The sequence below is a fragment of the Podarcis vaucheri genome (assembly GCF_965113315.1).
Source record: "Podarcis vaucheri genome assembly, chromosome: 17".
NCBI classification, from domain to species: domain Eukaryota; kingdom Metazoa; phylum Chordata; class Lepidosauria; order Squamata; family Lacertidae; genus Podarcis; species Podarcis vaucheri.
This window is the reverse complement of record NC_138755.1, coordinates 38,996,826-39,024,597: the sequence shown is the minus strand read 5'-3', so window position 1 is coordinate 39,024,597 and position 27,772 is coordinate 38,996,826. Positions and strand designations below refer to the sequence as shown.

Genomic DNA, 27,772 nt, shown 5'->3' with positions numbered 1-27,772 from the left:
ATGCAGGGCTGGGCTCCCGAGTTTTGTGGGCAGGGGGAGTATTATGGGATGGCTCGGTCGAGGGGTGGCCTGTGTGTGTGTGTTACTGAGGTGACGGGGGTGGGACCCGTCGCCAAGGCGCCGTGTGGTGGCGGCCGTGGGGGGGGGGCCGGGCAAGGGAGCGGGGATTATTATGGGATGGAGGCGGGAGCGCTGAGGAGGGGAGGGGCTTGGCCGGGGCTTTTTTTTTTTTCCCCCCCTTTAAGAGGCGGCGCTGGAGCCGGAGCCATTTTCCCTTCAGCGGCGTCGAGAAATAAGAAGCCGGGGCGCCGGGAGTCGGGTGAGGGAAGGGAGAGGGGCAGAAGCCCAGAGAGGGGGCGGCGGCGGGGGGGGGGCTTTTATGTGGGGTGGGGGGGGGAAGAAGGAGGGGAAAGAGCCCTGAATATTGGGGGGGGGGACCGACGAGGCAGGAGAGGCGCCGCCGCCCTGCAACCCGGGCGACCCGCCGCCGCCTGAGGGAAGCGGAGCGACCCCCCCCCCTCGCCAAACGCCCCCCCTCTCTCTCACCCCCCCCCACACAACCCCCCACAGCCTCTCACGGTGGGGTGGGGGGTGGGGAAGGGGGTGGGGTGCCCTCGCCTGCCTTCTTGGGGGCGGGCTGGAGAATATTAGCCCCCCCCCGACACGTGTTAGGGGGGTGCCTTGTATGTGGGGATATTATCTCTTCAGTTCCCCCCCCCCAACCCGTGGCAAGAGGAGCACCCCCCCCGTCCTAAACCTCGACCTTCCTTGCCATAGCGCCCCCCCCCACACACACCTCAACCTTCAATAACTGCTTTTCTCAGCCAGCCCCAAAATAAATGTTCTGGTTTGGGTCTTTTATTTTATTTTTCCCCGCCCCCCCCCCCCAGTTTCTGTCTTTCCCCCCCTACCCCCCCCCCATAGCTAGGAGGAGTGGGACGGGTCCGACAAGTTTCTTTTTGTTTTACAGCCTGGCCCAAAACTTTAATTCCCTTCGCCTGTTTATGTCAGAAGGAAAACGGGGAGTTAAGCTTTTTATTTTATTTTTTTTCAATCCCAACTGCCCATCGGGGGACGCCAGGACGTCCATTCTCGGCCAGAGAAGAATGAGTGGGCTTTGTAAAATATAAAATAAAAGATCAGCCCCTCATTTCTTTTAGCATTTCCATTGCGCGTCTTCTAGTGAGTGGGCGTTTTTCCCCCTTATTTTTTTTGTCCAGGAGCTGAAACAAACTCTCTGGGTGGTGGTGGTGGCGGCTTTGAATTATGGTAGCTTTGACCACAGAGGCGCCACCAAGAGGCATTTCTTGACCCAGGGGAGGTGGGTTGCTCCAGGCTTTTGTTTCCCACCCCCAGGTTTTGTCTGTCCAAAATACAGGTGGGACCAAACTGGGAAACCCCAAGTTGGTGGTGCCTGTCAAGATCCTCATAATAAGGAGACGGTGACTCGGATTAATTTGGCATTGGCCTGAAGGCCTTCTGAGATGAGGGCTTGGACCAAGCTGCTACCTAGTTGTCTGGCCCTCCCTGCCGCTGCCACCTTTCTCCGGAGATCCAGAGGCTGCTTTTTTGGCTGTTTCTTATAAAAAGGCTGCGACTTTTAAGCTTTCTTTTCCTTCTCTCTCCCTTATAGCCCGTTGCTGGCCTTAGCAGTAAGGAGGCGCCGAGACAGCAGGAGCTTCTTGAGCCCTCGGATTGTCCTCCGAAACAGAGGACATGGCGTCGGGTATAGGATCCCCATCGCCATGCTCGGCGGGCAGCGACGAGGAGGAGATGGAGATCCTTCTGAACAACAGCCTCCATCAACACCAAGGTATACATATCAGCTAGCAGAAGAGCGTTGACTCCTTCGTTTTGGGGGTGCTATGGTGGCTTTTTCGTGAACTAAGGAACAAAAAGAGTTAACTCCAGTTTTGCATGCTTTAGACCAGTAATGACAAGGTCACGTTCTTCCTGCTTAATCCATGCCCTTGCTTAATGGGGTGGTTTTTTTTGGGGGGGGGAGGCATCTTGCCCTGTGCTTCTGATAACTCTGCTACAGAGACAAGATGGGAGAACTTGATAGTTTGGATCGGAGGCTGAGGGAAATTTAAAAAATTGTGTGAACTTCTTTTCACCGGGGCTGCAAGATTAATCATTGACTGCTATAGCTGCTAATGTTTTAGATGTCTTACTTGGTTGCCTCTTTCCATGGCTTCCTGCTGAGTCCTCCTGCTGCTGCCTGGAGAGGGCTTCTTGTAGATCCCGCTCAATCATTCTGAATACGTAGCTTGTCATGCTAGCTTTGCTTTTGAATGAACATGAATGGTGGCTGCGAAAAGATATGGCTCAGGTGAAAGTTCTGTTTACTAGGAACTTCTGTGTGTGTGATAGAAAGTATCTCATTCCTTGTTATTGCGTCCCTTTTCCTAAAGGTGTGATGGAGTTCATTGTGGGGAGGGCTTGTGGGGGAGGGGGGAACCTTTCAAGTGGATTGACTGAAGTGAGGGTGGATGACAGGTTCATATGCACATTTCAAACTGCTTTGAAGGGAAATACGAAGTGGAAGGCTTTCTTTCTCTTGCCCACTTGAGAGCTCAACTATGTCTTGTGTCCAAAAAGGATCTGTGCCCTGGGCTGTTGCGTGACCCACTTTCCTGCCTAGCCACACCCTGTGGAGCTTACTTCACAGCTGCTCACCTTAGCCCTGCATTTTGGGTTGAATGTGGCCTTCACCATGTGGTGGGGACATGGGAGCAATGCGTTCTGTTGTGTATCTTTTTGCCTTGGTACCTTTCAGAAGAATTGTAGTTGAGCTCAGTTGTACGGAGTGGCCACCTATTGATTTGGGTTGAGTGCAAGAATAGCTCTAGGAACAGGGTGAAAGTCTCCTGGGCTTTTAGCGCTTGGCCCAGCTGGGAGTTCAGGGGGGCAGACATGGATTGTGTGTTTCTGAGCTCACAGGCCAAAGAGGGAGTCTGCTCTCTTTTACCATTGCTGGATGCTAGAAGGCCTAGAGAAGAGGCGCAGATGATGCTTGAGGAGCGGACCCTGCCTGAAGTGCGCAGGGAGGGAGAAAGTCTTGCTGAAGGAAAATACTTCTGGCACAGGATACATTTGCTGGTTTGGGAAAGCAGGGCTCCACCCTGTGCCGTTTCCCCTCTGCTCCTTGTCCTTTGGTTGCAGCAACTGCTGTGACCTGTAGCTTCCCCCATCCTGCCCAGTGCCTGTGGTTAGGAGGCCATTTTCCCTTGGAGGGAGAGCTTGTGACTCTGGCTGCGTGTAATGGGCGGGGGTGGCTGCTGAGGGGGGAGGGGAGGGAGAATGGCTGGTTACTGTGGATCTTGTCACAAAGGAAGCTGCCGGCTGGCTGTGCCCCTCTGGGCTGTTGGGGGTTGGAGAACAGATGGGAGTGTGGTCTGTCGGGTTAAGGAGTGACATGTTTCTGTGTGTGTGTGTGTGTGTACGCGTGCTTGTGCTTGTGCATGCATGCGCGTGCACCCACATGAGAGGGGGAGAGGGAAGAGTTAAAGCTTGCATTTGCATAGGGAGGAGGTGATTTGTGAGTTGTGAGAGGGCTGGCACCTGAGTTAGCACCTGGTGATTGTTAGTACTCAGAACCTCCATTTCAGTCTAGGTAGGATGGGAGAGTTGAAGCAGCGTCCTGTTGAGTTTGCTGTTAGCTTTGAAGGTTTCTTCAGGGGGATTTTGAGGAAAGTGGGAGAGAATGTTTGTTGTACCCTGATCATTCTCTAGCAGGTGTATCTTCAGAAGCTCTTGCTTGCAGTCTCATATTTTTAATTTGAAACAACATGGTAAGGGATGAAGGGGGCAGTGCTTTGCTATTCAGTTGCATTAAAAGCCAGTACTGTTCCTAGTTTGTATTTTGCTCTGGTGCTGGACTAAACAAATGTCTTCCATATGGAATAACTTCACTAAGCAAGAGGTAGAAGAAGATGCATGAAGACACTTAGTCTTTGCTGGTGCATTGGAAGAATCTTGAGGCAGGTGGCACCATCCTCATTCACTAGGTGAGACCTAAGATGGGTTGAATGCCCCTGGGCAAAGGACCCCCTCCCTCTCTTTGAGTTGCATTAGGTTTGTGAGGATACAGGAGAAAGCTAGTATAGGAAGAGCTTCCAATTTCTTTCAATGAAGCCTCCCTGTATACGATTTTTGGGAAGAGATCAGAGATGCCTTGTTCTCTTTAATCTGTTAACACCAGTTTTGGACTAGTACTCCAGTCTGCAGTTACTTCAGTGCAATAGCAGGAGGTTGGAACACTGGAATCACACCCATGGGAAAGACAATGGGGCAGTGAAAGGTAGTTCAGAAAGGGGCCCAGTTTAAAAAAAAAAGTGAGTGACCCAATTGCATATAGTCTAACTTGGGAGTGTGGGAAAGCAACAATGGACCAAGTACTAGTGGGGTGTAGTCTGTGGCAATGTGAAGGAACACCTAGGCATTGGAAAATGATTAGTTACCCCTGCTGCCTTCATAATTTCCCTCAGAGCCAGAAGAAGAGCCAGAGGAAGAGCTGTTATCAGAGGCGGAACTGCCAAAAATCAAGAAGAAGAAGAAACCCAAGAAGCTGAAGGAACCTAAAGTGCCCAAGCTTAGTAAGCGCCAGAAAAAAGAGGTAAGGAATAGAGTAGGACTTGTGGCTGAGAGAGGGGATGAGGGAGAGAAAAGCAGCTTAATGTACAGATGGGTCTGCATGTTGATTACATTACAGTCTTGCTTCCGTTTAGAAAGAATATTTTTTGGGTGCTGATTTATGTGCTTTAATTCTTCCCTCCCCCTCCAGCTTGGAGACAGTTCTGGTGAAGGAAATGAATTTGTGGAGGAGGAGGAGGAGGTGCTGCTGCGCTCCGACAGTGAGGGAAGTGACTATACCCCTGGGAAGAAGAAGAAGAAGAAACTTGGGGCTAAGAAGGAAAAGAAGAGCAAAGCCAAGCGCAAGGAGGAGGAAGAAGAGGAGGATGAAGATGATGACTCCAAGGTGAGAAGATCCAGAATGGCTCATTAAATCACATGAACACGTGATTCCACTGCTGCTCCCCTTGCTTATCTTACTTGTGTTTGTACTTTAGGTTTGGGAGGGAAGGGTGGGCACAACACAAGGTGCTGCTAAAAGAGGGTGATGTTTTCCTTCTTGGGGGTCTGAGGGAATTCTCTGTCCTGCTTTTGTAGGGTAGGGGTGTGTGTGTGTCTTGGGTTCTTCGTCCTTTTGGCCCAGTCCTCTATAATTTCCTGCTGATCCTGCCTTTCTTTGACAAGCTTCCTGCTCATGGCAGGAAAGTGTCTCCTTGTTGAAACTAGTATCTTTTTAACTAGCAACTTTTCCCTGTCTCTTTCCCCAGGAACCTAAGTCTTCTGCCCAGCTTCTAGAGGATTGGGGCATGGAGGATATTGATCATGTTTTCACAGAGGAGGATTATCGCACTCTTACCAATTACAAGGCTTTTAGCCAATTTGTCAGGTGCGTCATTCAGTCTTTTCATATCTTGGGAATGCAGGGCAAGAAAGACTTAATAATCTAGCAGACGGTGTGATATTGAAGCGTATTATCTGTAAGTCTCTGGTTTAGTTTTTTGTTGAATGGCAAATAGGCATGCTACTTTTTCTGTGCCTTGACACCTCATCTAAAGCAGGGGATAATACTACTTGGCTTACAAGGCAGTTGTAAGAATTATTGAGATAATTTATGTGAATTTCCATGGATGTTTTTATATAGAAAATGCTATATAAATTATCACAGTGTTCCAGGCTTGGGCACTTGGTGTTACAGAATTGTTGGATTACTGTAGGAAATGGGTTAGGCTGCAATCCTAACCCTCATTGGATTCAATATGGCTCACTTCTGAATAGGCATGTTTAGATTTGCATGCTAACTATTACCCATAGAAGACAAAAATGGAGACCCTAAGTAATTAGTCTCAAAAATCTTCAGTTTGTGGCAGAGTTGGGGACTTAGGAACATACCTAGCTTTTCTAGGAATACTAGAAAATACTCTTCTCCCATGTGTTAGTTGGCTTCAGGGGCAATGGGAGGGGCTAACAGTCTTAAGAATAGGTTGTAAAGTTTGAGCTTCCCAAAGTCCAGCAGTTCTCTTTTCTTTTTCTTCCCCCATGTAGGCCACTTATTGCTGCTAAGAATCCCAAAATTGCTGTCTCAAAAATGATGATGGTGCTTGGGGCCAAGTGGAGAGAGTTTAGCACAAACAACCCCTTTAAAGGGAGCTCTGGGGCATCTGTGGCAGCTGCGGCAGCTGCTGCTGTGGCTGTGGTGGAGAGCATGGTGGCTAATGTGGATACAGTTGTTCCTCAGCCCCCAGTTGAAGTCCCGCTTCGGAAGGCTAAGACCAAGGAAGGCAAAGGTGAGGTGACCATATGGGGACTGTTGTGATGATGAGTGGGGGGGAGGTAAGGGTTCATAATCTCTGTACCTTCTTCTAGTAACTTTGAGCAACTGTACTGCAGGGCACCCATTAATTCACTTCTGGAAATCTCTCATAAGATTTTACATTTCCCTTTAAAGCACAGCTCAGCTGGGATCTAGGTACCACTTAATAATGGGGTGATGATGGTCTGTTTTCTAGGTCCCAATGCCCGAAAAAAACCCAAGGCCAGTCCTCGTGTTCCTGAGATCAAAAAACCCAAAACCAAGAAGGTGGCACCCTTGAAAATCAAACTGGGAGGATTTGGCTCCAAGCGTAAAAGATCATCTGTGAGTTTTTCTTTTTCTGGTAAGAGGGTGGGACTTTTCTCTTGGCCACATTGTCTCTTGCAGGATATGGGTGTGTGGGTTTGTGTGGGGCAGCCTCAATAGCACTGGGTCACAAAGTCAGTTTTCACATTCCTTTACATTATTTATTTGTGTACCTCCAGAGTGAGGATGATGACCTGGATGTTGAGTCAGACTTTGATGATGCAAGCATCAACAGCTACTCTGTGTCAGATGGCTCTACCAGTCGCAGCAGCCGCAGCCGCAAGAAACTAAAAGCAGGAAAGAGGAAAAAGAAAGGTACTGAGCTCTGCTTGGCTCATACGGGAGCTGTGTGGAAAGTGTGTGCTCAGGGGCAGGGATTTCATGATTGCAAGTGTCTGGAGAGTGGTTGGGGACCATTGGTATAAAATATTTGCTATTGCGTACCTAGGGAAGAAGTCAAACTCTGCAGACTTAAAAGATTGAGGGATTTCCGACGGGACAAGACATGCTGTGAGGAAAACTTAAAGTTTGTGTTACGTCTTTTTATGGTACACCCATAGCCATTTTCCTGCTCTGACCCTTGGGATACAATAGTGATATCCAGGCTGTGCTCTCTAAATAATAAATCTTTGCTATCTAGATACTGCTCTGTGACATGAGGTTGGAGTATCCTCCTTGTTGCTTGAACCTGCTGCTTGCTTAATTGTTTAAAAGCTTTCTCCACTATCTTGCTCTGCTAGGAGAAGAGGATTCTGCTGCAACTGTTGATGGCTACGAAACGGACCACCAAGACTACTGTGAGGTGTGCCAACAGGGGGGAGAGATCATCCTGTGTGACACTTGCCCTCGTGCCTATCACATGGTTTGTCTGGATCCAGATATGGAGAAAGCGCCAGAGGGCAAGTGGAGTTGCCCGCACTGTGTGAGTTTTGGGTTCTGTGACGCAGCTAGAGGCCTGGGAATGCAGGGTTAGGAAGACCACTTGAGGGACTTCAAGCATCTTGGTCTAACGGATTCCCTCCCCTATAGGAGAAAGAGGGTATCCAATGGGAGGCTAAAGAAGATAATTCTGAGGGGGAAGAGACCATGGAGGATGCTGTGGGAGATGCAGAGGAGGAGGATGATCACCACATGGAGTTCTGCCGTGTCTGCAAAGATGGAGGAGAGCTGCTCTGCTGCGATGCCTGCCCTTCTTCTTACCACATCCACTGTTTGAATCCACCTTTGCCAGAGATTCCAAATGGAGAATGGCTTTGTCCGCGTTGTACTGTGAGTTCCTGTGCTCTTCCACAAATGGGAAATACAAGCTGAGTTTGTGCGAGTCCCCTGAGTGAGATAGCATTTGAATCAAGATGGCTTATGCTGAAATCCTGCTCTAAAAAGCATTTGAGCACATTTTTGGATCCTACTCTACAGGCAGATTAATTTTTTGTGGTTAAAAAGTGAGCTAGCACTATGTTCATCTGCTGCCATAGGAATCAGTTTTTGCCAAGTATTTAAGAACAAAGTTAGGTCCTTGTGTGTAAAGGGAGAGTCTAGATTAGCATCTTGTGATAGGTCCAGGGTCTGGGTTCAGTGGTTGACCCATAAATATTAGAAACAACATAAAAACCAGTAAGCTTGTCATACTCCCTCCATAAATGTATGAGGGCCTTTCTCTTACAGAATCATAGAATTGTAGAGTTCAGTACCAGCAAAACACTACATTCAGCATTGCCTCCTGGACTCTGGCCAAAATGTTCTTTATAGGAAGCCTCATGTGTCTTTTAGCCCAGGCATCTTCATCTGTCATGTCTAGGTTGTATTCCCACGCCTGGCGCAATCCACCTGCATTTCCCATCTTGCAGCCAATCTACAATTTATAAAGAAAATAATTGGAACCTTTGTAGTTCAGTCAGTAGGACAGGAGACTCTTATTGTCACAGTCATGGGTTCAAGCCCCATGTTGGGCAAAGTATTCCTGCACTGCATATGTCTGGGGAAACTAGATGACCCTTGTGGTCCCTTACAACTCTATGATGACTCTATGATTCTAAATATGAAGCAGATTGGATACAGTGCTGTTGAAAAGCTGTGGTGGGGACTGATTTCTAACCCCACGGTCCATCTTCTCCAGTGTCCATCTCTGAAGGGTAAGGTGCAGAAGATCTTGACTTGGAAATGGGGGCAGCCCCCACCAGCCACGCCGGTGCCACGACCGGCTGATGCAGACCCAAATGCCCCTTCTCCGAAGCCCCTGGAGGGAAGACCCGAGCGACAGTTCTTTGTCAAGTGGCAGGGCATGTCCTACTGGCATTGTTCTTGGGTGTCTGAACTACAGGTAAGCAAAAGGCATCTTTACTAGAAGCAGAGCAAAGAAATTGGCTAACCCCATGTGTCTGGACAGTGTGTAACTGCATCTGTTTGTACCTCAGCTGGAGCTGCATTGCCAGGTCCTGTTTCGCAATTACCAGCGTAAAAATGATATGGATGAACCTCCTGCAGGAGATTTTATGGGAGAAGAAGAGAAGAGCCGTAAGCGTAAGAACAAGGACCCAAAGTTTGCCGAGATGGAGGAGCGTTTTTACCGCTATGGAATCAAGCCAGAATGGATGATGATCCATCGGATTCTCAACCACAGGTGAGGAAAGAGGTTGAGATTGCCTCAGTCTCTGAAACGTGAATGGTTGAACATTCCTGAGTTGAAAGCGACCCTAAAAGGTCCTGAAACACTCAAAAAGGAGAAATTCAATTCCATTTGTCTCTAGCCAAATGAATGTAAAGACACACCTTACCTTATATATTGTCTTTCCACGCTCACACAAACATCCAAATAATAATATAAAAGCAGCAACACCAACCAAGATAAAATCAGTAAGAACCAAGAAATTCAAACACACAATTCAGCCTCCTTTTCTGTGCCTCCTCTGGTTCCCCTCATTAACTGTATTTGGGGGGTGGGGGGGACAGGAACAATATATGCCGTTTTCATCCTTTACTACTTTACATAGACTGTGGTATTCATTTAATCTCTCTTTCCTTTAGCATTGATAAGAAGGGGAATGTTCACTACCTTATCAAATGGCGGGATCTACCATATGACCAGGCTTCTTGGGAGAATGAGGAAGCAGAGGTACAGGATTACGATATCTACAAGGCGGCATACTGGAACCACAGGTGAGCATGGATTTCATTCTTTGATAAATGGGTCAGATGAGAGAAAAGCCCAGCTGAGTTGGTAATGTGAATTGAAGCATAGTGTCAGGGAACTGACATCAGAGCGAAAGGTGAAGGAGAGGCTCCCCGATTCTGCAGGAGAAGGTACCAGCACCAGGGGGAGACGCAGCTTGATAGAGGGGGAAGGAAATCTGCGTAACACCAGGGATCCAGGAGGGCAAATGGGGGAAGCGGGGGGAGAGCTCCGGGATTCTTCCCTGGACATCAGTGAGGAGAGCACTGGTCCTCCACTACCCACGCCCTCCCTGCGCAGAAGACTCCCGCGCAGTGAGAGGCGGAGACGACTGGGAGTCAAACAGCTTTTATGCTGGAAAAGGTTTAAGAAACGCCCACAGACAGATTCTGCTAGCGACTGAGGCAGCCACGCGGAGATGGGCTGTGCAGTCAGAACGGTTTAAACCAGGCAATTAAGCTCCCTAACGGGGACAGTTTACACACAAGTAACTCAAACCCACTACACATTCTCTCTGAAAGGAGAAGGATACTCTGGTCAGCCCTGGGGTGCTTCATCTGGAAGAGTTTCTTCTTCTTTGCATCTGCTGTGTTGGGAGTACAGAGTCTATACAACCTGTGTGCCTCTTTTCTTGCACAGGGAATTGATGAGGGGTGAAGAAGGAAGACCTGGAAAAAAGATAAAGAAAGTGAAGTTGCGGAAATTAGAGAGGCCCCCAGAAACACCAACAGTGGATGTGAGTTAATGGCTTTGAGGGGTGTGGGAGGGAGACGCAAGAAGGGGGAAGGACATGGTGGGTCCTGCAGTTTGTATGTTCAAGGTTGGAGACTGTATGTTCTGTAGCTGGAGCGAAAACTACGTATCTGTAATGCTTTTGATCACCAAAGCAATCCTTTGTAATTTTTGTGCATTCTGTGGAATCTTTGTCCTGGACCAGTTTTGATGGCGTTAAGTTGCAAAAGCATAGGAGCCAGCTGCTAGGGAATGAGGTCTCCTCGCCCCTCCCCAAATACAGTACAGTGGTGCCCCGCAAGACGAATGCCTCGCAAGATGGAAAACTTGCTAGACGAAAGAGTTTTCCGTTTTGGAGGTGCTTCGCAAAACGAATTTCCTATGGGCTTGCTTCGCAAGATGACAATGTCTTGCGAGTTCCTGCTGGGTTTTTTTTCCTCCCCCCCCTTTTTCTAAGCCGCTAAGCCGCTTATCAGCTGATCCGATCAGCAGATAAGCCGCTAATAACGCTAATCCGTCAATGGGCTTGCTTCGCAAGACGAAAAAACCGCTAGACGAAGAGAATCACAGAACGGATTCTTTTCATCTTGCGAGGCACCACTGTATTTGAGCCCCCTCCCAAGTTGATGGGCAGTGCCACTCAAATGGTGTGTGCTGTGTCTTGTGATCAATTATTTTATTCAAGTTGGCACCCCGAGAGTAGCTCAGGCCAAAGACAGTGAGGTGGAGCAGTTTGCCTTTTTTTGCCATGGGTGGAAGAGGGATAAATGCAGGCACACAATCTAGTTCACCAACCTTCTGTAAAGAGGGAATATACTGCTGTACAAAGATAAAATAATATTCACCAGAGCAAAGGATCTTGTCTACTGAGCTACCATCCTCTGCTGCTACTAATTTTTTTGTGCGCTGAGAAAGAAATTTTGCCGAGTTTCAAAAATTTCCCCTGGACACCCATTTTCAGGAGTGGGATCCCGGATATGTCTGGGAAAACCAGGACGTACGGCAGTCTTATGCTATACAGAACTCACACCATTCCTGCCTGAGGAAATTACTCTTGACTTTTCAAAGGAAGCAACAAGCTTCCTTTTTGCATTGTGTTCCTCCCTTAGTTCTTGCCTGCTTTGCCCATATCCTGTTCTCCCCAAACAATTTTCACTAGTAGAGGTTTGAATAAAATATAGGTTACCCTTGATGTGGCCTTAATATGCTTTGCACCTCTGCATGAAACGGTATGCATGTATGAGGTATGTAGCTTAAAAGCTGCACAAAGCTGGTGTGTGAATGGCCTGTTTTAATGTTTATACATACATTGAGCACGTAGAACCCTGCTTAGATAAGGTGTTGGTTTTTTAAAAAATTTAAACATGTGCCATGCAGTCAGTTTAAAACTTAGTGTTGAGCCCTAGGCTGAGATATTACATGTTATCCAATTGGGCAAGACTCAGCTTTCTCTAATAGCAGCAGTAGCAGAAACTGAACATTTTCTCCATCTCTGCAGCCAACCGTGAAGTATGATAGACAGCCTGATTACTTGGATGTGACTGGAGGAACCCTGCATCCTTATCAGCTTGAGGGTCTGAACTGGCTGCGTTTCTCGTGGGCTCAGGGCACAGACACCATTCTGGCAGATGAAATGGGTTTGGGAAAGACTGTCCAGACAGCTGTGTTTCTGTATTCTCTTTACAAAGAGGTGAGGTTCCAGAAGAACTTGACATGCGCACATACATATCTTTATTCCAGAAGTCTGTTTCCTGGTGTCTTAACATCAGATTTATCTGATCATAGGGACACTCTAAAGGACCTTTCTTGGTGAGCGCTCCATTGTCCACCATCATCAACTGGGAGAGAGAATTTGAGATGTGGGCCCCAGACATGTATGTGGTGACTTACGTGGGGGACAAAGACAGCCGGGCCATTATCCGTGAAAATGAATTTTCCTTTGAAGATAATGCTATTCGTGGGGGAAAGAAGGCCTTCAAGATGAAGGTATTACAGCAAACTAATTGGAGTTAGTGTCTCTCTTGAGAACTTTGTAATGTTGCAGGTTCCTGAGTGAAGCATTGAATGCCAAGTAATCTCAAATGATGGAAAGCTGGGTTTTTGTGAGTGTGGGTCTGGCCTGTGGTTATACCTTTCCTGCTATTTGTTTCCCTAATGTGCAACTTCTGATCCTTGCAGAAAGAGGCATCTGTGAAATTCCATGTATTGCTCACTTCTTATGAGTTGATCACTATTGATATGGCCATTCTAGGCTCCATTGACTGGGCCTGCCTTGTAGTGGATGAAGCGCACAGACTGAAGAATAACCAGTCAAAGGTAGGGAGAAATTTATCTTGGATCTGTAAACTCTTTATTCCTTTTCCTGTGTTTTATGACTCTGATTAGAGGGGCTTGCCAAGATTAGACACTGCTCTCTCTTTCTAAACTCAGTGTTAACAAATTTTTCAGAAGACTTGTCACAAGCAGCATTTTTACACTGTGTGTATATATGTGTGCGCACCTATGTATGAGGAAACTATTAACCCTCAAGAACTGCTTTTGTTTGCTGTGCAGCAGCTCCTAATTTTGTGCACTATGATTAAGGATTGTTCTTGTTTTAAAAGAGGGATGAACAGTGCCTTATTTGAACATGTTTGTTTTGTTTTTTATTTTTAAAAAACTTCATGTTAGTCTCATATTTGTTATTTTCTGTGTTGTATTGGAACAGTCTGATGCTCCTCAGGCTGGCCTCTGCATAGTCCTTTAATTGTTGATAGGTTATTGTAGTTCTACAAAAGCTGAGAACTTGCTTAGAGATTACATGATCGGTGCCTAGTCGCCTTCTGTGCAGATCTGTATGTTTGGAAATATGTTGTGAATTTGGCTGACTTTCTATCTTTCCTTTTCTTGCTGTGCCCTTCACACTTCCTTCAGTTTTTCCGGGTGTTGAATGGCTACTCTCTTCAGCACAAGCTGCTACTCACAGGGACACCCCTGCAGAACAATTTGGAGGAGCTTTTCCACCTGCTTAATTTCTTGACGCCAGAAAGATTTCAGTAAGTCCTGCAGTGTGCATTGAAGCACAGCTTACCTGTTGGGTTGCTGTTCCCATGTTTCTTGTTGTTGTTTCTTAGTTTCTCCTGACTGTCTGTCTGACTTCCCTCATAGCAACCTAGAAGGCTTCCTGGAAGAGTTTGCAGACATTGCCAAGGAGGATCAGATCAAAAAACTTCACGATATGCTGGGCCCACACATGCTGAGGCGCCTCAAGGCCGATGTCTTCAAGAACATGCCTTCTAAGACAGAGCTTATTGTCAGAGTGGAATTAAGTCCTATGCAGAAGTGAGTGTGGGAGGATAGCCCTTTACTCCTTTAGCTGAGTATCTTGACATTAACATGGTTTAGCCTATGCTTCAGGGTGCTGGAATTCTAATATGCTCACTTTCCTGTTCTTGGTTTGTCTCTCATGCTGATCGGCTGCATAAAGTAGACTTGTACTGGCTGCTTCTCTGAGTACAAGGTGGGAGAATGGAAGGGGACCTGTGCTTCAACAGATAGTTCTGAGGTAGAAGCGAAGTGTTTGCAGCAGACCTAAGAAATAAGTAATCAGCAATGTGAATATTCATATTTTTACAGAAAGTACTACAAATATATCCTGACAAGGAACTTTGAAGCACTGAATGCCCGGGGTGGTGGCAACCAAGTTTCTCTACTCAATGTGGTTATGGATCTGAAGAAATGCTGCAATCATCCCTATCTCTTTCCTGTAGCTGCCATGGTAGGTTCTGTCTCCCAGAATTTCCCTTTCAAGTGCTCTATACACTTCGCTCTTAATTGTCTAAGCACTGGGGAATGGGCCTTTTGTTTTATCTCCCTTTCCTGCTTAAACCTTCATCCTGATCTTAAATATTGTCATATGTATTGGTTTTATGAAGCACAACTATCATTTGAGGGCATGGTTGTGAGCAGCAGTTGCCACATCATTAGCTTTTGAATGAAAAGTAATTGGAGGGAAGTTTATAACTTGATGATCATCTCAAAAGAATGAGAATTGGCACAGAGCAGGAAATTTATTAAGTAATAGGCCATCTGTTTCTTGCTATGCTGCCTTTTGTATGGAAATAATAGGGCAGCTGCAAAAAAATAGGGAGAATTGCTAGAGAGGCATAGGTAAGAAAAATGAAGTGGAAGGAATACATAAGACTGCTGGAGTCCCTACAGGGTAAGCTAAGCTGTTTGACACTTGTGAATCATTAATGGCCAGGACCAACAATTTGAAGAATACTTTCCCTCCCTTCTTCACCCCCCCTTTTCAATTTTTCATGCAGGAAGCACCAAAGATGCCCAACGGCATGTATGATGGTAGTGCCCTAATCCGGGCCTCTGGGAAGCTGCTTCTGCTCCAGAAGATGTTGAAGAACCTCAAGGAGGGAGGTCACAGGGTGCTGATCTTCTCTCAGGTAACCAAGAGCTATTGTGCATTGGGGAAAATTTTCCAGGTGGTGATGGGTTAGCTGAATGCATTTTGTACGTTTTTACTCCAACTCATTTCTTTGTCTTTCCCCGCCCTAAAGATGACTAAAATGTTGGATCTGTTGGAAGACTTCTTGGAACACGAAGGATACAAGTATGAGAGAATTGATGGCGGGATCACAGGAAATATGCGTCAGGAAGCCATTGATCGCTTCAACGGTATGTTATGAGACAGAGTACATAATGGCAGGCACAGTTACCCTTGGCAGGAACCAGGGTTCCCCTCTCATATTTTGCTGAAAATGTCAATTCACCCTTTACAACTGCTAGCAGGGCAGCTGTGTTACTCTCTGAGCTGTCACAAGACCTCTTTGCTGTAACAGGCTAACACATTTGTTAGCATATAAGCATTCATGGACTACAGTCCACCACCACCTGATAAAGCGGACTGTAGTCCATGAAAGTTTACACCATAACAAATTAATTAGCCTTTAAGGTGACACAGGATTCTTTGTGATTACGCTTTATAGTATCCCTGCTCTATTTGGAGAATGGTGAACATGAAGGTCTGGATGATCCAAGTATGTGTTAATCTGACAGTTTCTCGTCTCATTTATCTCTAGCTCCTGGTGCTCCACAGTTCTGTTTTCTGCTTTCCACCAGAGCTGGGGGGCTTGGCATCAACCTGGCCACTGCTGACACCGTGATAATTTATGACTCTGACTGGAATCCACACAATGATATTCAGGTGAGTTTGAGCAGCAAAATAAAAATCTCTCCCCCCCCCCTCCATTGCAACAGTGAGGAGGAATCTGGAACCAGCCACTTGCATTTTAGAGTAACTATAGCTTACTGTGGTTAATCTCAGCTATGGCTAGTGAAAACAGCTAGTTCATAAACTGATTTGAAACTGGTTTGTTTCAACTAACCATACTTAAGAGTTACTGCAGTTTGTCAGCAGCAAGGCCACCTATTCTCGATTGTAAACATGACATTCCCCTTCCAGAACACCCAAGTTGAAGGTAAATCAAGGGACGTATTCTGATATGTTCCATGGGTGTATAAAGGACAACGATTGGGAGCAACTGGCATGATTATTGCCCAGGAGTGCGACAGGACTTGGTGTTTCATAGAATTGTAGGGTTGGAAGGGACCCTGAGGATCATCTAGTCCAACTCTCTGCAATGTAGGGATATGCAGCTGTCCCATATGGGGATTGAACCTGCAATCTCAGCGTTTTCAACGCTCTAACCAACTGAGCTATCCAGGTTCAAATAAGGGATAAAAAGAATGCAAGTATAAAGGAAGGTGCAAGGGGATCTTTTTTTGATATGGCTAGAGAACAGGAATAAGAAGGAATTGAAGTTATACAAAGGCTAGGAAGCAGGAAAGCCGAGCAGAATATGCTGTATATAGCTTGGGATTGACTTTAATTCTGTTAGAAGAGTCAGCTGGGAAACCGTGTGATGAATAAAATCCTGAGCTTTTTTGAAAGTACTCTGAAGTAAAAGCACACTCTATTGGTCCCCATTAAAAAGAAGAAAAAGTTACAAGGGGGTTGGATGGCTATACCATCTGCGTTTAGTATAAAGCGAAAGTAAAACCTTTCAGACTCCTGCTATTCTACAGGAGGTGTGAAAGCCCAAAACTTGCCTAGGATCATTCTTATAATGCTAAGCTGTGGTTTGAAATGGCTTGGAAGGCATACTAATGTGGCAGTGGGCAATGGGATAGGACTGCTTTAGGAAGGCAAGGAAATGGAAGGACCCAAAGACAGCAAAAGGGGGGAGTTTAATGAATGAAGACTGAAAAGGTACCTTTTTCTCTCAGGCCTTCAGCCGTGCTCACAGAATTGGACAAAACAGGAAGGTGATGATATATCGCTTTGTCACACGAGCGTCTGTGGAAGAACGGATCACGCAAGTGGCCAAGAAGAAAATGATGTTGACCCATTTGGTTGTGAGGCCAGGGTTAGGCTCCAAGACTGGTTCTATGTCTAAACAGGAACTGGATGACATCCTCAAGTTTGGTACTGAAGAGCTTTTCAAAGACGAAGCCACTGAAAGTGGCAAGAATCTACGTAATGTGACACAATGTGAGTGAAGTGATTAACTTTCCTTTAGTTAGAGCTTTTGCTCTGTCCCCTTTCAGCTACCCAACAGCTCCTTGATTACAGCAAGACTGTCCTCCTCCCCCTCCTCCAGGTGATATCAAGGAAAACGAGGATGGCAGTGTCATCCATTACGACGATAAGGCAATTGAACGCCTACTGGACCGGAACCAGGATGAGACGGAGGATGCTGAGCTTCAGGGCATGAATGAGTACCTGAGCTCCTTCAAGGTGGCCCAGTATGTGGTGCGTGAAGAGGAAATGGGGGTAAGTGAGAATTGACCGCCTGCTTTCTGATTCATTTGTTTCTTGGTGCAGAGGCATTCACTGCTGGTGGCTAGAGGATGGAATTCTGGAGCAAGCATGGGTTTGAAGCTTCAATCCTAAACCTCCTTACTAGGGTGAAAGCTTTACTTGAAGGCATTGGGATTTCTGAGTAAGTATGCTGAGGATTGCCTCTTCATTTTTCTAATTTTCCTATGCTAGGAGGAAGAGGAGGTTGAACGGGAGATTATCAAACAAGAGGAGTCTGTGGATCCAGACTATTGGGAAAAGCTGCTTCGCCACCATTATGAGCAGCAGCAGGAAGACCTGGCCAGGAATCTGGGCAAGGGAAAACGCATCCGCAAGCAGGTCAACTACAACGATGGCTCGCAGGAAGACCGAGGTAGTTGTGCGTGCGTGAGATAGGAGGAAGCGGCTTTATAAAAACAATGGTTGGGTTTTTCCCAGACAACTTACTTTGGGCATTCTGTTCTTTTTCCAGATTGGCAGGATGACCAGTCAGATAATCAGTCTGATTATTCTGTAGCCTCTGAGGAAGGTGATGAAGATTTTGATGAGAGGTCGGAAGGTATGTTGAGGTGTTGTGCATTTGGACTCCTTGATTCTGGGAAAGCGCAATAAGGAGATGCTCTGAGCTAGAGTGGGGTAGAGTGTCAGGGCAGAACTAGAGAGACCACCCACTCGGCCATGAAGCTCTCTCTGGGTGACCTTTGACCAATTGTGACCCCTCAGCCTCACAAACTTTAGAGGGCTGCTGGGATTTAATAATTGTTAGGGTGCGTTGAGAAACATCCTGCCTTGAGCTCCATGGAGCAAAGGCCAGGTATAAATTGAATAAGCGAAACAAATTGGAAGCTCTTTATATGATTGCTATGCTTTCCCTTGCATACCAAACTCCATCTGATTCAATATACTGTCTTAAACTGGTACTTCTCCCTTTTTCTGTCTTGCCAGCTGCTCGCCGGCCTAGTCGGAAAGGCCTGAGGAATGACAAAGACAAGCCCCTGCCCCCACTCCTTGCTCGTGTGGGAGGCAACATTGAGGTAATTCTTAAGAGTTTTATACTCCCAAAATTCTGAGAGTTTTATACTGAGGGTTTGGCATAGAGATCTTCCAAATTAACAAAATCAGATCCTTTGTGGAAGACTTGAGCCTCTATGCTTGGGGAGGGGGGCTGCTACTGCTGCATTTAAGCTTTTTCTCTCTCTTTTTCCTGTTCAGGTTCTGGGCTTCAATGCTCGCCAGCGGAAGGCCTTCCTCAATGCCATCATGCGCTATGGGATGCCACCTCAGGATGCCTTTACTACCCAGTGGCTGGTGCGGGACCTCCGTGGGAAGTCAGAAAAGGAGTTTAAGTGAGTCTGGCGTGCCGGAGGGAGGAGGCGTAGCTTGTAATGCCCAAGAGAGAGTGGAATTAGGGGAACAAACTTTGCTTAGCCATGTCTGGGCTGGGCAGTGATGGAATTTGACAAACAGTCTCTGGAAACCAAGCTAGTTTGAGTGGAATAGGGGATATTGCTGGTCGAGAACTTGCACACACTTTAATTGTGAGTCTTGCTGGGGCAGTACTTGCATCGAGGGTTTATGCTGTCATGATGCTACCAGTCTTTTTAACGCTCCCTTCCCTCCTTCAGGGCCTACGTCTCTCTCTTCATGCGTCACTTGTGTGAGCCAGGAGCGGACGGTGCAGAAACGTTTGCTGATGGTGTCCCACGCGAGGGCCTCTCCCGACAGCACGTCCTCACACGAATAGGAGTCATGTCTCTCATACGCAAGAAGGTGGGTATTAAAACAATTTTTTAAGAGACCTCTAGGTGGCCCTTAGCCTCTTATATGCATTGGATGGACTAGTTGGTGACTAGTTTCTATTTTTGGAGTTCAGAAGGACACTGATGCATTTCATTGGTTTTGACTTGGAACGACTAAAATGTGTTTTCCATGTTCCCATCCCATTAGGTGCAAGAGTTTGAGCATGTGAATGGACGCTGGAGTATGCCAGAGCTAGCAGAGATAGAGGAGAACAAGAAGCTTTTGCAGCCCAGCTCACCTTCCCCCAAGACCCCAACTCCCTCTACGCCAGGAGACACGCAGCCTAATACCCCTGCCCCTGTTCCTCCACCTGGTGAGAGCCCTGCGTCTGTGTTTTTGTTAAAAGAGCCCCGTCCAGCCTTCAACGCTGCTCCTCTTTCCAGCTGTGACAGAGGACTTGGGGCGGACGTAGATCAAACCAACTCTTAATTTAGGAGGGCTTCCTGGAGCTAAGGCTAGCCCTCAAAGGCACAAGAGGACATTGCTGTGGATTGTCTGCATGGGAGGAAAGTCATTCCAGGGGATCAGAGTATAGAGACTTTCTGAGTCCCAAGCGGTGTGTGCTGAAAGCTGCTTCTGATTTCTCCCCTACTGATTTATAGAGGAGGTATTGAAAGCAGAAGAGGGGGTCACTACCAAGGATCAAGGGGAACCCACAGAACCCGAGAAGGAGACTAGTCCCACTGTTGCTGCTGCTGCTTCCACTGCTGAGAATGAAGCCCCGGCTGAGGTGAGCTTCAAGGGTTTTCTTCATGTTGCTGCTAAATAAATGCATTTCTTCTTCTGATCTTTGGAATACTCTGCTGATGACTGAGGTTCTTCAGCTTACAAATGCTGTTATCCCCTGGCCCTCTTGTCTTTGGGAGACGGGGAGGGAAATGTGGCTTTTAATCAGTTACTCCTCCGCCCCTGCTTCAGGATTCTGAAGAGAGACATCTATTTTGAAAGATAAATGCTTTGTTTTTAAAAATGCAAAACTTCGTAAAGCAGTGAACAGTGTCCATGGCTGGGAGAGAGCCATTTGTTCTTGTGGCTGAATGTGCTGTGAAACCTGACCACAGGGGTTGGTATATTTTCTTACACTCCACTGAGTAAGATTCTCACCCCTCTTTCTTTCTTTCTCTTGCCTACTCAGCAGGCTCCTCCTGCAACAGAGACCCCCGCACAGGAGGCTAAATCCCCTGTGAATGCTGTGGAAACCGAAGAGAAGAAACCAGAAGACGTAGAAGTGAAAGAGGAGCCAATGGAAACGGAAAGCAAAGGTATGGCTGTTAATTCATAGATGCATGTGCAAGACATATGGCATTCCAGAGCACGGGGGGCTCTCTGGTGTTGATGTCAAGGAGAGTTCACAGGGCTACCAAGATTAACCTGGTTGGGACTGAATTAGCCACTGCTTAAATCAGGATGGATGCATTCAATTCTTCAAACCTTCCTCTCCTGCAGCTGACATAGAGAAGGTGGAAGAGAAGACGCCTGCGGAGTCAAACCCTGAGCCTCCAACAATTAACCTTGAGGAGAAGGGTGAGCATTCTAGGCATGGCTGGTATGGCGTTGGCTGTGCATACTGTTGCTGCGGAGATCCGGGGACTAACCAGCAAGTTCTTTCCCCCCCTAAACAGAGGAAAAGAAAGAAGATGACAAGAAGGATGTCGTGATGCTGCAGAACGGGGAGACACTTAAAGAGCCTTCTGAAGACCGGCACAAGAAAGCCATGAAGCAGCGGTTCATGTTCAACATTGCAGACGGAGGCTTCACTGGTACTGGCAGGCCGAGGGTGCAGCTGTTGACTTGGGGAAGCGAGGTCTCACTCGGTTATGAGAAAATAATTTTCTGACATTGTTTCCTCTTGCAGAGTTGCACTCCCTGTGGCAGAACGAAGAGCGAGCAGCTACCGTTACCAAGAAGACCTATGAGATCTGGCACCGGCGCCATGACTACTGGCTCCTGGCAGGAATCATAAAGTATCCTTTCTCCAGCCCTAGACTTTGAGTGTGGCCCCGTGCAAAGGGCTTCAGTGGGTCCTAAGCTGCCATTGCAGCTTTGCCTGTGTTCGTCCACTGCATCTGCTGTTTACTATTCATGTTCCATCCTTCTTCCAAGATAAGCATCACAGTACATTGAGTTACCTCACTTTAGCCTTGCAACATTTTTACTCGGTAGGTTAAGATGGGAGCAACTTCCCCACATTTTGCGTGCTGTGGTTGTTTGACTGAACAGGATTTGAACCCAGGTTTTCACATATCTGAACCCAGCTCTCCCAGAATGAATGCATTCTGCACGTTGCAATAATACATACCAACGTATGTATGTGCACTCAGTTGCTTGCATTAGGATACTGTACTGTTTGCCACTTGGCTTCTGAAGGATGTTCAGGTTTCCTGCTTAGCCCTGCTGCAGTTGCTGCTGTTCCTGTGTCATTCTCATCATCTATTAAGGCAATCTGCCTGCTCTGTCTGGCAAGCTCCACTTTGCCATTGTATAGTAGCTTCATCCAAACAGAGAACTGCTCTCTGGTGCAGGCAGGCTATGCTCCAGCAAATTTTGCAGCAGTGGTTTGGCAGGAGGAGCAGTAGGAGGAAGAAAGCTGACCTAAGGAAGTGAGCAGCTAGGAGGGTGATTGCATTAGCACCTTCTTCGTAAATCTGGGGCTATGGGAGCCTGGTACATGACTTGCATCTTTTGAAAAATCTAGGGGACTTCTTCCTATTTAAAAAAGAACACTTTCTCAATACTGAATCTTAATGCCTCAAGAACCGCCTCTCCCCAAATGAAATAACCCAGCCCCTGTGATTATTATCTGAGGCTCTTTGTGTGCCTCCTCCAAGAGAGGTCTGGAGGGCAGCAATACGAGAATGGCCTTTTCTGTGGGGGCTTCACCTGTTTGTGGAATAATCTCTCTAGGGAAGCTCGCTTGGTACCTTCGTTACATATCTTTAGGCATCAGGCAAAAACCTTCCTCTTCTCCTTTGGCTAATTAACGAATCTGTGGCCTTATAAACTCCAGGGAGGGGGTTGTTTGTGTGGTATGTATTTTTGTGTTTTCATATTGTACACTGCCCTATGGTCTTCAGAGATGTAATAAATAATATCACCACTAAGGCACTCGATGAGTGTTGAAAGCAATGCCAATTGCCGGAACAGTGCATTTCCAAAATTATTTTTTCTGAGCTTGGTCAACTTCAGCCACGGTTACGCTCGCTGGCAAGATATCCAGAACGATCCTCGTTACGCCATCCTCAATGAGCCTTTCAAGGGTGAAATGAACAGGGGCAACTTCCTGGAGATAAAGAACAAATTTTTGGCCAGGAGGTTTAAGGTGAGAAGCTATGAATTAAATGCTATATATCAGTGGTGGCTTGAGTTTTTTCCAATGAGCAAAGTAGCATGTTTTCCTCTAGGCTTTCTAATTAAGAAATAATACTCTGTAGATACATGTGGATTTGAATTAAACATTGTGAAAGTCATGGCATTTAAACAGAATCAAAACTGAATGGAGATCCTCCTGAGCTGCTCTTGAGACAGTCTCTCCCACAAACTCGCACCAATATATGTTTTACACAAGATAAGTAAGCTTTTTAAAATATGCAGGCCTGTTTGCCTTAGCACCTTTCTTAAACAAACAAACAATACCTGTTGAGAGGCTGAGTGGCTTCATGCTATATGCACCTGGTACAACTGGAGCAACACACTGAACTATAGATGCCAGTAGCACACTGGTAATTTTGCAGCGAGCCTTTAGCTACAAGTCTCTCCAAACTTGTGCGTTCTGTTTCAGGTTTTGTTGCAGATGTCAAAGGGGTGAATCTGCTCTTATCTTCTTGACCTAATTATACCAGTACAAGGCTGTACTATAGCTGGCATAGGCACTAGGTTCTTTGCATGCAGTATTAGCTACTGAACCCATGGTTTTGTTTTGGTTTAAATAATAAATTGTGTGGCAGTACAAGATTGCATAAGCTATGCAACCATTCCTCATAGGCTTGCAATAAACTTTGTGGTGGTATGCCATTTCTGAGGGAGTTTAGCATATGGATAGATTTCTCCTTATGGCAACACTATTGATCTTTCTTGTACTGTGTGTAAGCATGTCGAGACGAGAGTCAGCAATTGGCATAGACCCTGCAGAGGAAGCTGCGTGGCTCAAGTGAGAAAACGCCTCCCTTGTTCTGGGAGGGAGCCTCGCAGCAGTTTGAAGAGTTGGACTCAGGATCCTGTGTTTTTTTAATTCTTTTGCAGCTGCTGGAGCAGGCACTTGTGATCGAAGAACAGCTAAGGAGAGCTGCCTACCTGAACATGTCAGAAGATCCATCCCATCCCTCCATGGCCCTGAACACCCGTTTTGCTGAGGTGGAGTGCCTAGCTGAGAGCCACCAGCATCTATCCAAGGAGTCTATGGCTGGAAACAAACCAGCCAACGCGGTGCTTCACAAAGGTGAGGAGTCGGCAGGAGATCACATGGAGTGAGGGCAGACTTCTGTTGTGTGCCACTGGCCCCTTCCCCCCGCCCCACCTCATCCCGCCTCCCTCCACCCCCACCCCCCAGTGCTTGTGTCTTTCTAAATGTGCAACTTCTCTTTCTCTTCTAGGGGAGGAGGGCAGCTAGTGTTGGGGGGGGGGGGAAACCCTCCTCCAGGTTCAGAAGGCAAACTCCAATTTTAAAATGAGGAAGAGGGGCTTTAATTCCCTTACACCCCTAAATGATTTTGGGTTTGGAGAGGCTCCAGCAGAACCTGGTTGTCTTGCAGTCACAAAGCAACGAAAAGCCAGATGACTTAACTTTGCTGCAGGAAGCAAGAGATGGGTCAGATCCCACTGGTTCTGAAGGGGAATGTTTTGGCCTGGCCAGTGAGAACATGTTTGGGCTGGTGCCATCATATGATTGCAGCCGAACATTGCTGCACCACTGGCTTCTCTCCTTCACATCCATTACCTGATGGAGAGGATGCAATGGGAGGCAGTATAGCCTCCCTTCAACAAAAGGGCACAAAAACAGTTGTGGAAATACAGGAAGGCCAGGTAACAACCCCCAAGGAAGGCCCCCTACTGCAGAGCCCACTCTCTGGGAAAGATGCTTCCATTGCCTGAGGCAACCATCCTTTTTCTTCCTCCTCCCCATTAAAGGGGAGACCATTCCCCCTGACACACACACCTTTATGCAGTGGATCAAAGTGTTATTTTACTAAAAAGAAATGCACTCTTGAGAGAGTGTTTAGGAGCAGGAATCCCTCATTCCATGGTAGAAGTGATAGTACTCATTTTTCTCATACCTGCTCCAGGGGCAAAAGTGCCACTCCCTGAAGAGGTAGAAGGTGCAGTACATCTTGGGAGCACATTCTTTTATTATTGCCCATGGGGATAGGCACTATGTACATGGCCAGAAAGGAGAGAGCTTCTGTCAGCTGCTGAAGACATCCCACAAGAGTGGACTCTTTCCCAAGTTGGACCCCCCTACAATGATCTTGCTTCCAAGGCAGTGCTATTCTGAAGCAGATGAGTTGTTGATAGACCAGCAGAACCACAAGTCTGGATCTCCCCTGTCAGAAATGTGGGGTTCCTCAGCTATGACGCTAAGATAATCTTGCACGGAGTTCATTATCACTAGAACCACCTTTTCACGAGTCTCTGTGATGCTAGATAAGGATGGCTTGGAGAGATAAATGCTGCCTTCAGTGGGAGTGTCTCATGGTGATTCATCTTTGGACCCTTACATAACTAGGTAACAGATTCATGGCCTCCAAAAGGGCTGCCTTGAAGAACTCTGTTGCTAAGGTGTAAATTCAAAGTCTAAGGCCTCTGGAGGCAGTCTTTAGTAGAAAGTAAAGCTTCATAGTGCACAAATCGATCTTCCAAACTATGTTGCTGTTATTTTTATGTCTTAAAATGGGCATTAAGTCCATCTTGCAACAATAGCAGATCTAAAGAAATCCAAAACGGGTTGCAGCTCTGGAAAGAAGTCCAAACTTAGGCTATCTATTGTGCCCCACCCCTTTTCCTGCAAGAGCCTGATGGCTGGAAGCCACCTGAAGGAATTCATGGACATCTGAACAACTATCACCAATGGATAATGAAATTAATCTCCAGAAGCTATGCTTTAAGATTCACCAAGATGCCAAGACACAGATTTTAGGGAGGAACTCCTATATATCCCAACAGTACCTTCAAAACATCATTGGATTTCCAAAGTGCTGGAAATCAAGGCCAAAAACCCATTTCTGTCTCAGAAAGGGGAAATGGTTTTCTTTTTTTACACTCCTGAAGAAAAATGGTGAAACACACTGACTATGCTGGATACTAAAGCATGGCAAGCAGTTCCTGGACAAGTTTCATACGCTCCTTTCTTTGTCTGAGGCCGTGTAGCCCTGCTCAGTGTCATCCTGGCCTACTTTCTCATCCTTAAGAGCAGACATGCAGGTGCTTTCGTTTCAGCTGCAGGAACCAATAATAACAAATTTTATGCCAAACTCTTTGGTCTTCATCAGGATCCCAGTGGTCTTAAAGTGGAAGGATGACCTACTTATCTGTTCTCCATCTCTCTGGCATTGTCCCCAAGGTGTGGCAACGGCCATCAACACTACAAAGACGTTGATTCTTAAACAGCTGCGTGAAAATCTCATTAGATTGATCTTTTGCTTCTCCACTAGGGAATGTGAATATCCGCATAGATTGAGTCTCTGCCAGTAGGCAGACTTCTGCAAGCATGCTAGTAACACTCCTCCACTACTGTCCGAAATCACATCTCCACTATCTGCCCAAGCCCTCGGGGACCAATTTCATACACCTCTTAACTCCTGTGGGTAGGGTTTTGCTACAGACCTTTGTCTGTCATGGAATACATGTTATGCGTACTCCGTAGACAACACGCTGTCCATTAAGCAGTAGAGGTCTTACCTATCTCAACCAAGAATACTTCTTAGGGCAAGAAAGTGCCTACAGCTTCCTTGGCATACTGGAAAGTGTCAACCTAGTGAACTCTTCAGCAACTTGCAGGTTTGCAAGCCTGTTTTTGCTTCTTCTGTAAAGGGGTACTATTTCTCCTTCAGGGAGAGCTCTCCTCTTAAGAAAGATGAACAATTACCACATGGGTTTTGATGCCTGACTTTACCAGACACTGTTAAGACGCATTTTGCCTAAGTTGAGATGGTCTTTGGGTGATAGATTTCCATATGTGGCTGCAAACCCTCTGGAAGTGACAGGGTACAGTAACTGCCAGTTTCCAGACAGGTACCTCTCTTTTTAGCAACCTAATGCTACCTGCCCTCTCCTCCCCACCCCAAGGTTGAGAAGAGGAAATTCTGTACTTCCCTGTGAATATCTGTTCTCCTCAAGGAAAAGAGGTCCATTCTGCGGTGCTATTCCACCTTGTAGACTCCCAAATGCAACATGCTTCTGAGATGACTGGAGCCACCCTTTATGTCGTGCTCTCTCCATATAGATGTAGAGAACTGTTTCAGATTTCAGCCGTTGGTTATATAGCTAGCTTCTAGCTGGGCCTAGGTGCATTCTCAGTTTGGGGAGTAGTTGGGGGGCGGGGGTTGTCCTGCCTCCTTGAATCCAAAATTGGAGCCTGCCTTCCTGTCCCCAGAGGAGAGGCTTTCCCCAAAGACTAGCTGCCCCCCTCCCCTTACGGAGACCAAATTCACAGGTAAGTCTAGAACTTCCTTTTTTCTTCCAGTGCTGAAGCAGCTGGAGGAGTTGTTGAGCGACATGAAGGCCGATGTGACGCGGCTGCCCGCCACAATTGCCCGCATTCCTCCAGTGGCTGTGCGTCTCCAGATGTCGGAGCGCAACATCCTTAGCCGCTTGGCAAACCGTAGCAGTGAGCCTCCTCCGCCACCGCCGCCCCAGCAGGTAAGCACCCGGACCTGCTACCTTTCCCTTTCCACCCTGACCCTGGCCACGAACCGGGGGGAGGGGGCCCTTGGCGACTGCCCCAGGTTGGGTGGGTTCTGCAGGAAATACACAGCACTTAAGAACCTCTTGTTCCTCTCTCTTTTTTTTCTGCCCTAGGTGGCTCAGCAGCAGTGAAACGCTTGCCCAGTGCTGACAACCCAGTGATTCAGCTGAAGTGACATACACACACCCTTGTTTGAATTCTGACCCCCTTCCCCCCCTCTGCCTGGCACTCCTGATCAGATGATGTCCTCCCTGCACGGGGGATGTGGCTGGAGAGAGGAGGAAGTGCAATTCTCCATAAGCTGCCAGTTGCACTTGGATTGCACTTGGGTGTGATAAGGGGACATTGGACGGACTCTGTACATAGTGACTGCTGGAGGCTGCAGCGCCACATCTGTTACACAGACCTGGCTGCGACGCGCATCACCTTGGCCCACACTTCCTTGATTTTAATTTTATTTTGAGTTTGTTTACCAAGACGAGTGCAAGCAAAAGTCAGGACAGACACAGCTACCTCCATCAAGATCCTTTTAATACAAAAACTGACTGGACTTGTCCTCTGAAACAGCTGGAAAAAAGACAAAAAAATCTTGATAAAAGTTGAAAATAAAGGTTTCCTTGTATTTTA

The 27,772-nt window shown here is 46.9% G+C and overlaps 1 protein-coding gene across 3 annotated transcripts; it reads left to right on the top strand.

Moving 5' to 3' along the window:
- The first annotated feature begins 169 nt into the window (after positions 1-169).
- On the top strand, positions 170-27,772 carry CHD4 (chromodomain helicase DNA binding protein 4). Of its 3 annotated transcripts, none has more exons than XM_082206017.1 (40): positions 170-319; positions 1,634-1,813; positions 4,491-4,618; positions 4,787-4,981; positions 5,343-5,461; positions 6,118-6,359; positions 6,582-6,709; positions 6,871-7,006; positions 7,432-7,493; positions 7,721-7,960; positions 8,808-9,011; positions 9,106-9,311; positions 9,716-9,847; positions 10,500-10,596; positions 12,091-12,282; positions 12,378-12,578; positions 12,771-12,908; positions 13,506-13,627; positions 13,740-13,913; positions 14,208-14,349; positions 14,900-15,031; positions 15,146-15,263; positions 15,668-15,792; positions 16,875-17,139; positions 17,249-17,421; positions 17,641-17,824; positions 17,921-18,007; positions 18,394-18,482; positions 18,661-18,794; positions 19,074-19,218; positions 19,396-19,561; positions 19,851-19,978; positions 20,384-20,510; positions 20,695-20,772; positions 20,871-21,008; positions 21,104-21,212; positions 22,435-22,567; positions 23,488-23,683; positions 26,924-27,099; positions 27,259-27,772. In XM_082206017.1, exons 2-40 carry the CDS (start codon positions 1,717-1,719, stop codon positions 27,274-27,276), a joined length of 5,676 nt encoding a protein of 1,891 aa, XP_082062143.1. In that variant the 5' UTR covers positions 170-319; positions 1,634-1,716; the 3' UTR covers positions 27,277-27,772. The 3 variants fall into 3 exon arrangements, with proteins under 3 accessions (XP_082062143.1, XP_082062142.1, XP_082062141.1); XM_082206016.1 differs by having other exon boundaries at positions 7,432-7,613; positions 17,641-17,821; XM_082206015.1 differs by having other exon boundaries at positions 7,432-7,613.

Excerpts from the sequence above, each read along its gene's own strand:
- CHD4 (XM_082206015.1), top strand. The coding sequence starts at position 1,717 with ATGGCGTCGGGTATAGGATCCCCATCGCCATGCTCGGCGGGCAGCGAC. Across the intron at positions 13,914-14,207 it reads GAATTAAGTCCTATGCAGAA|AAAGTACTACAAATATATCC; the intron begins GTGAGTGTGGGA and ends ATATTTTTACAG. Across the intron at positions 18,008-18,393 it reads TTTTGATGAGAGGTCGGAAG|CTGCTCGCCGGCCTAGTCGG; the intron begins GTATGTTGAGGT and ends CTGTCTTGCCAG.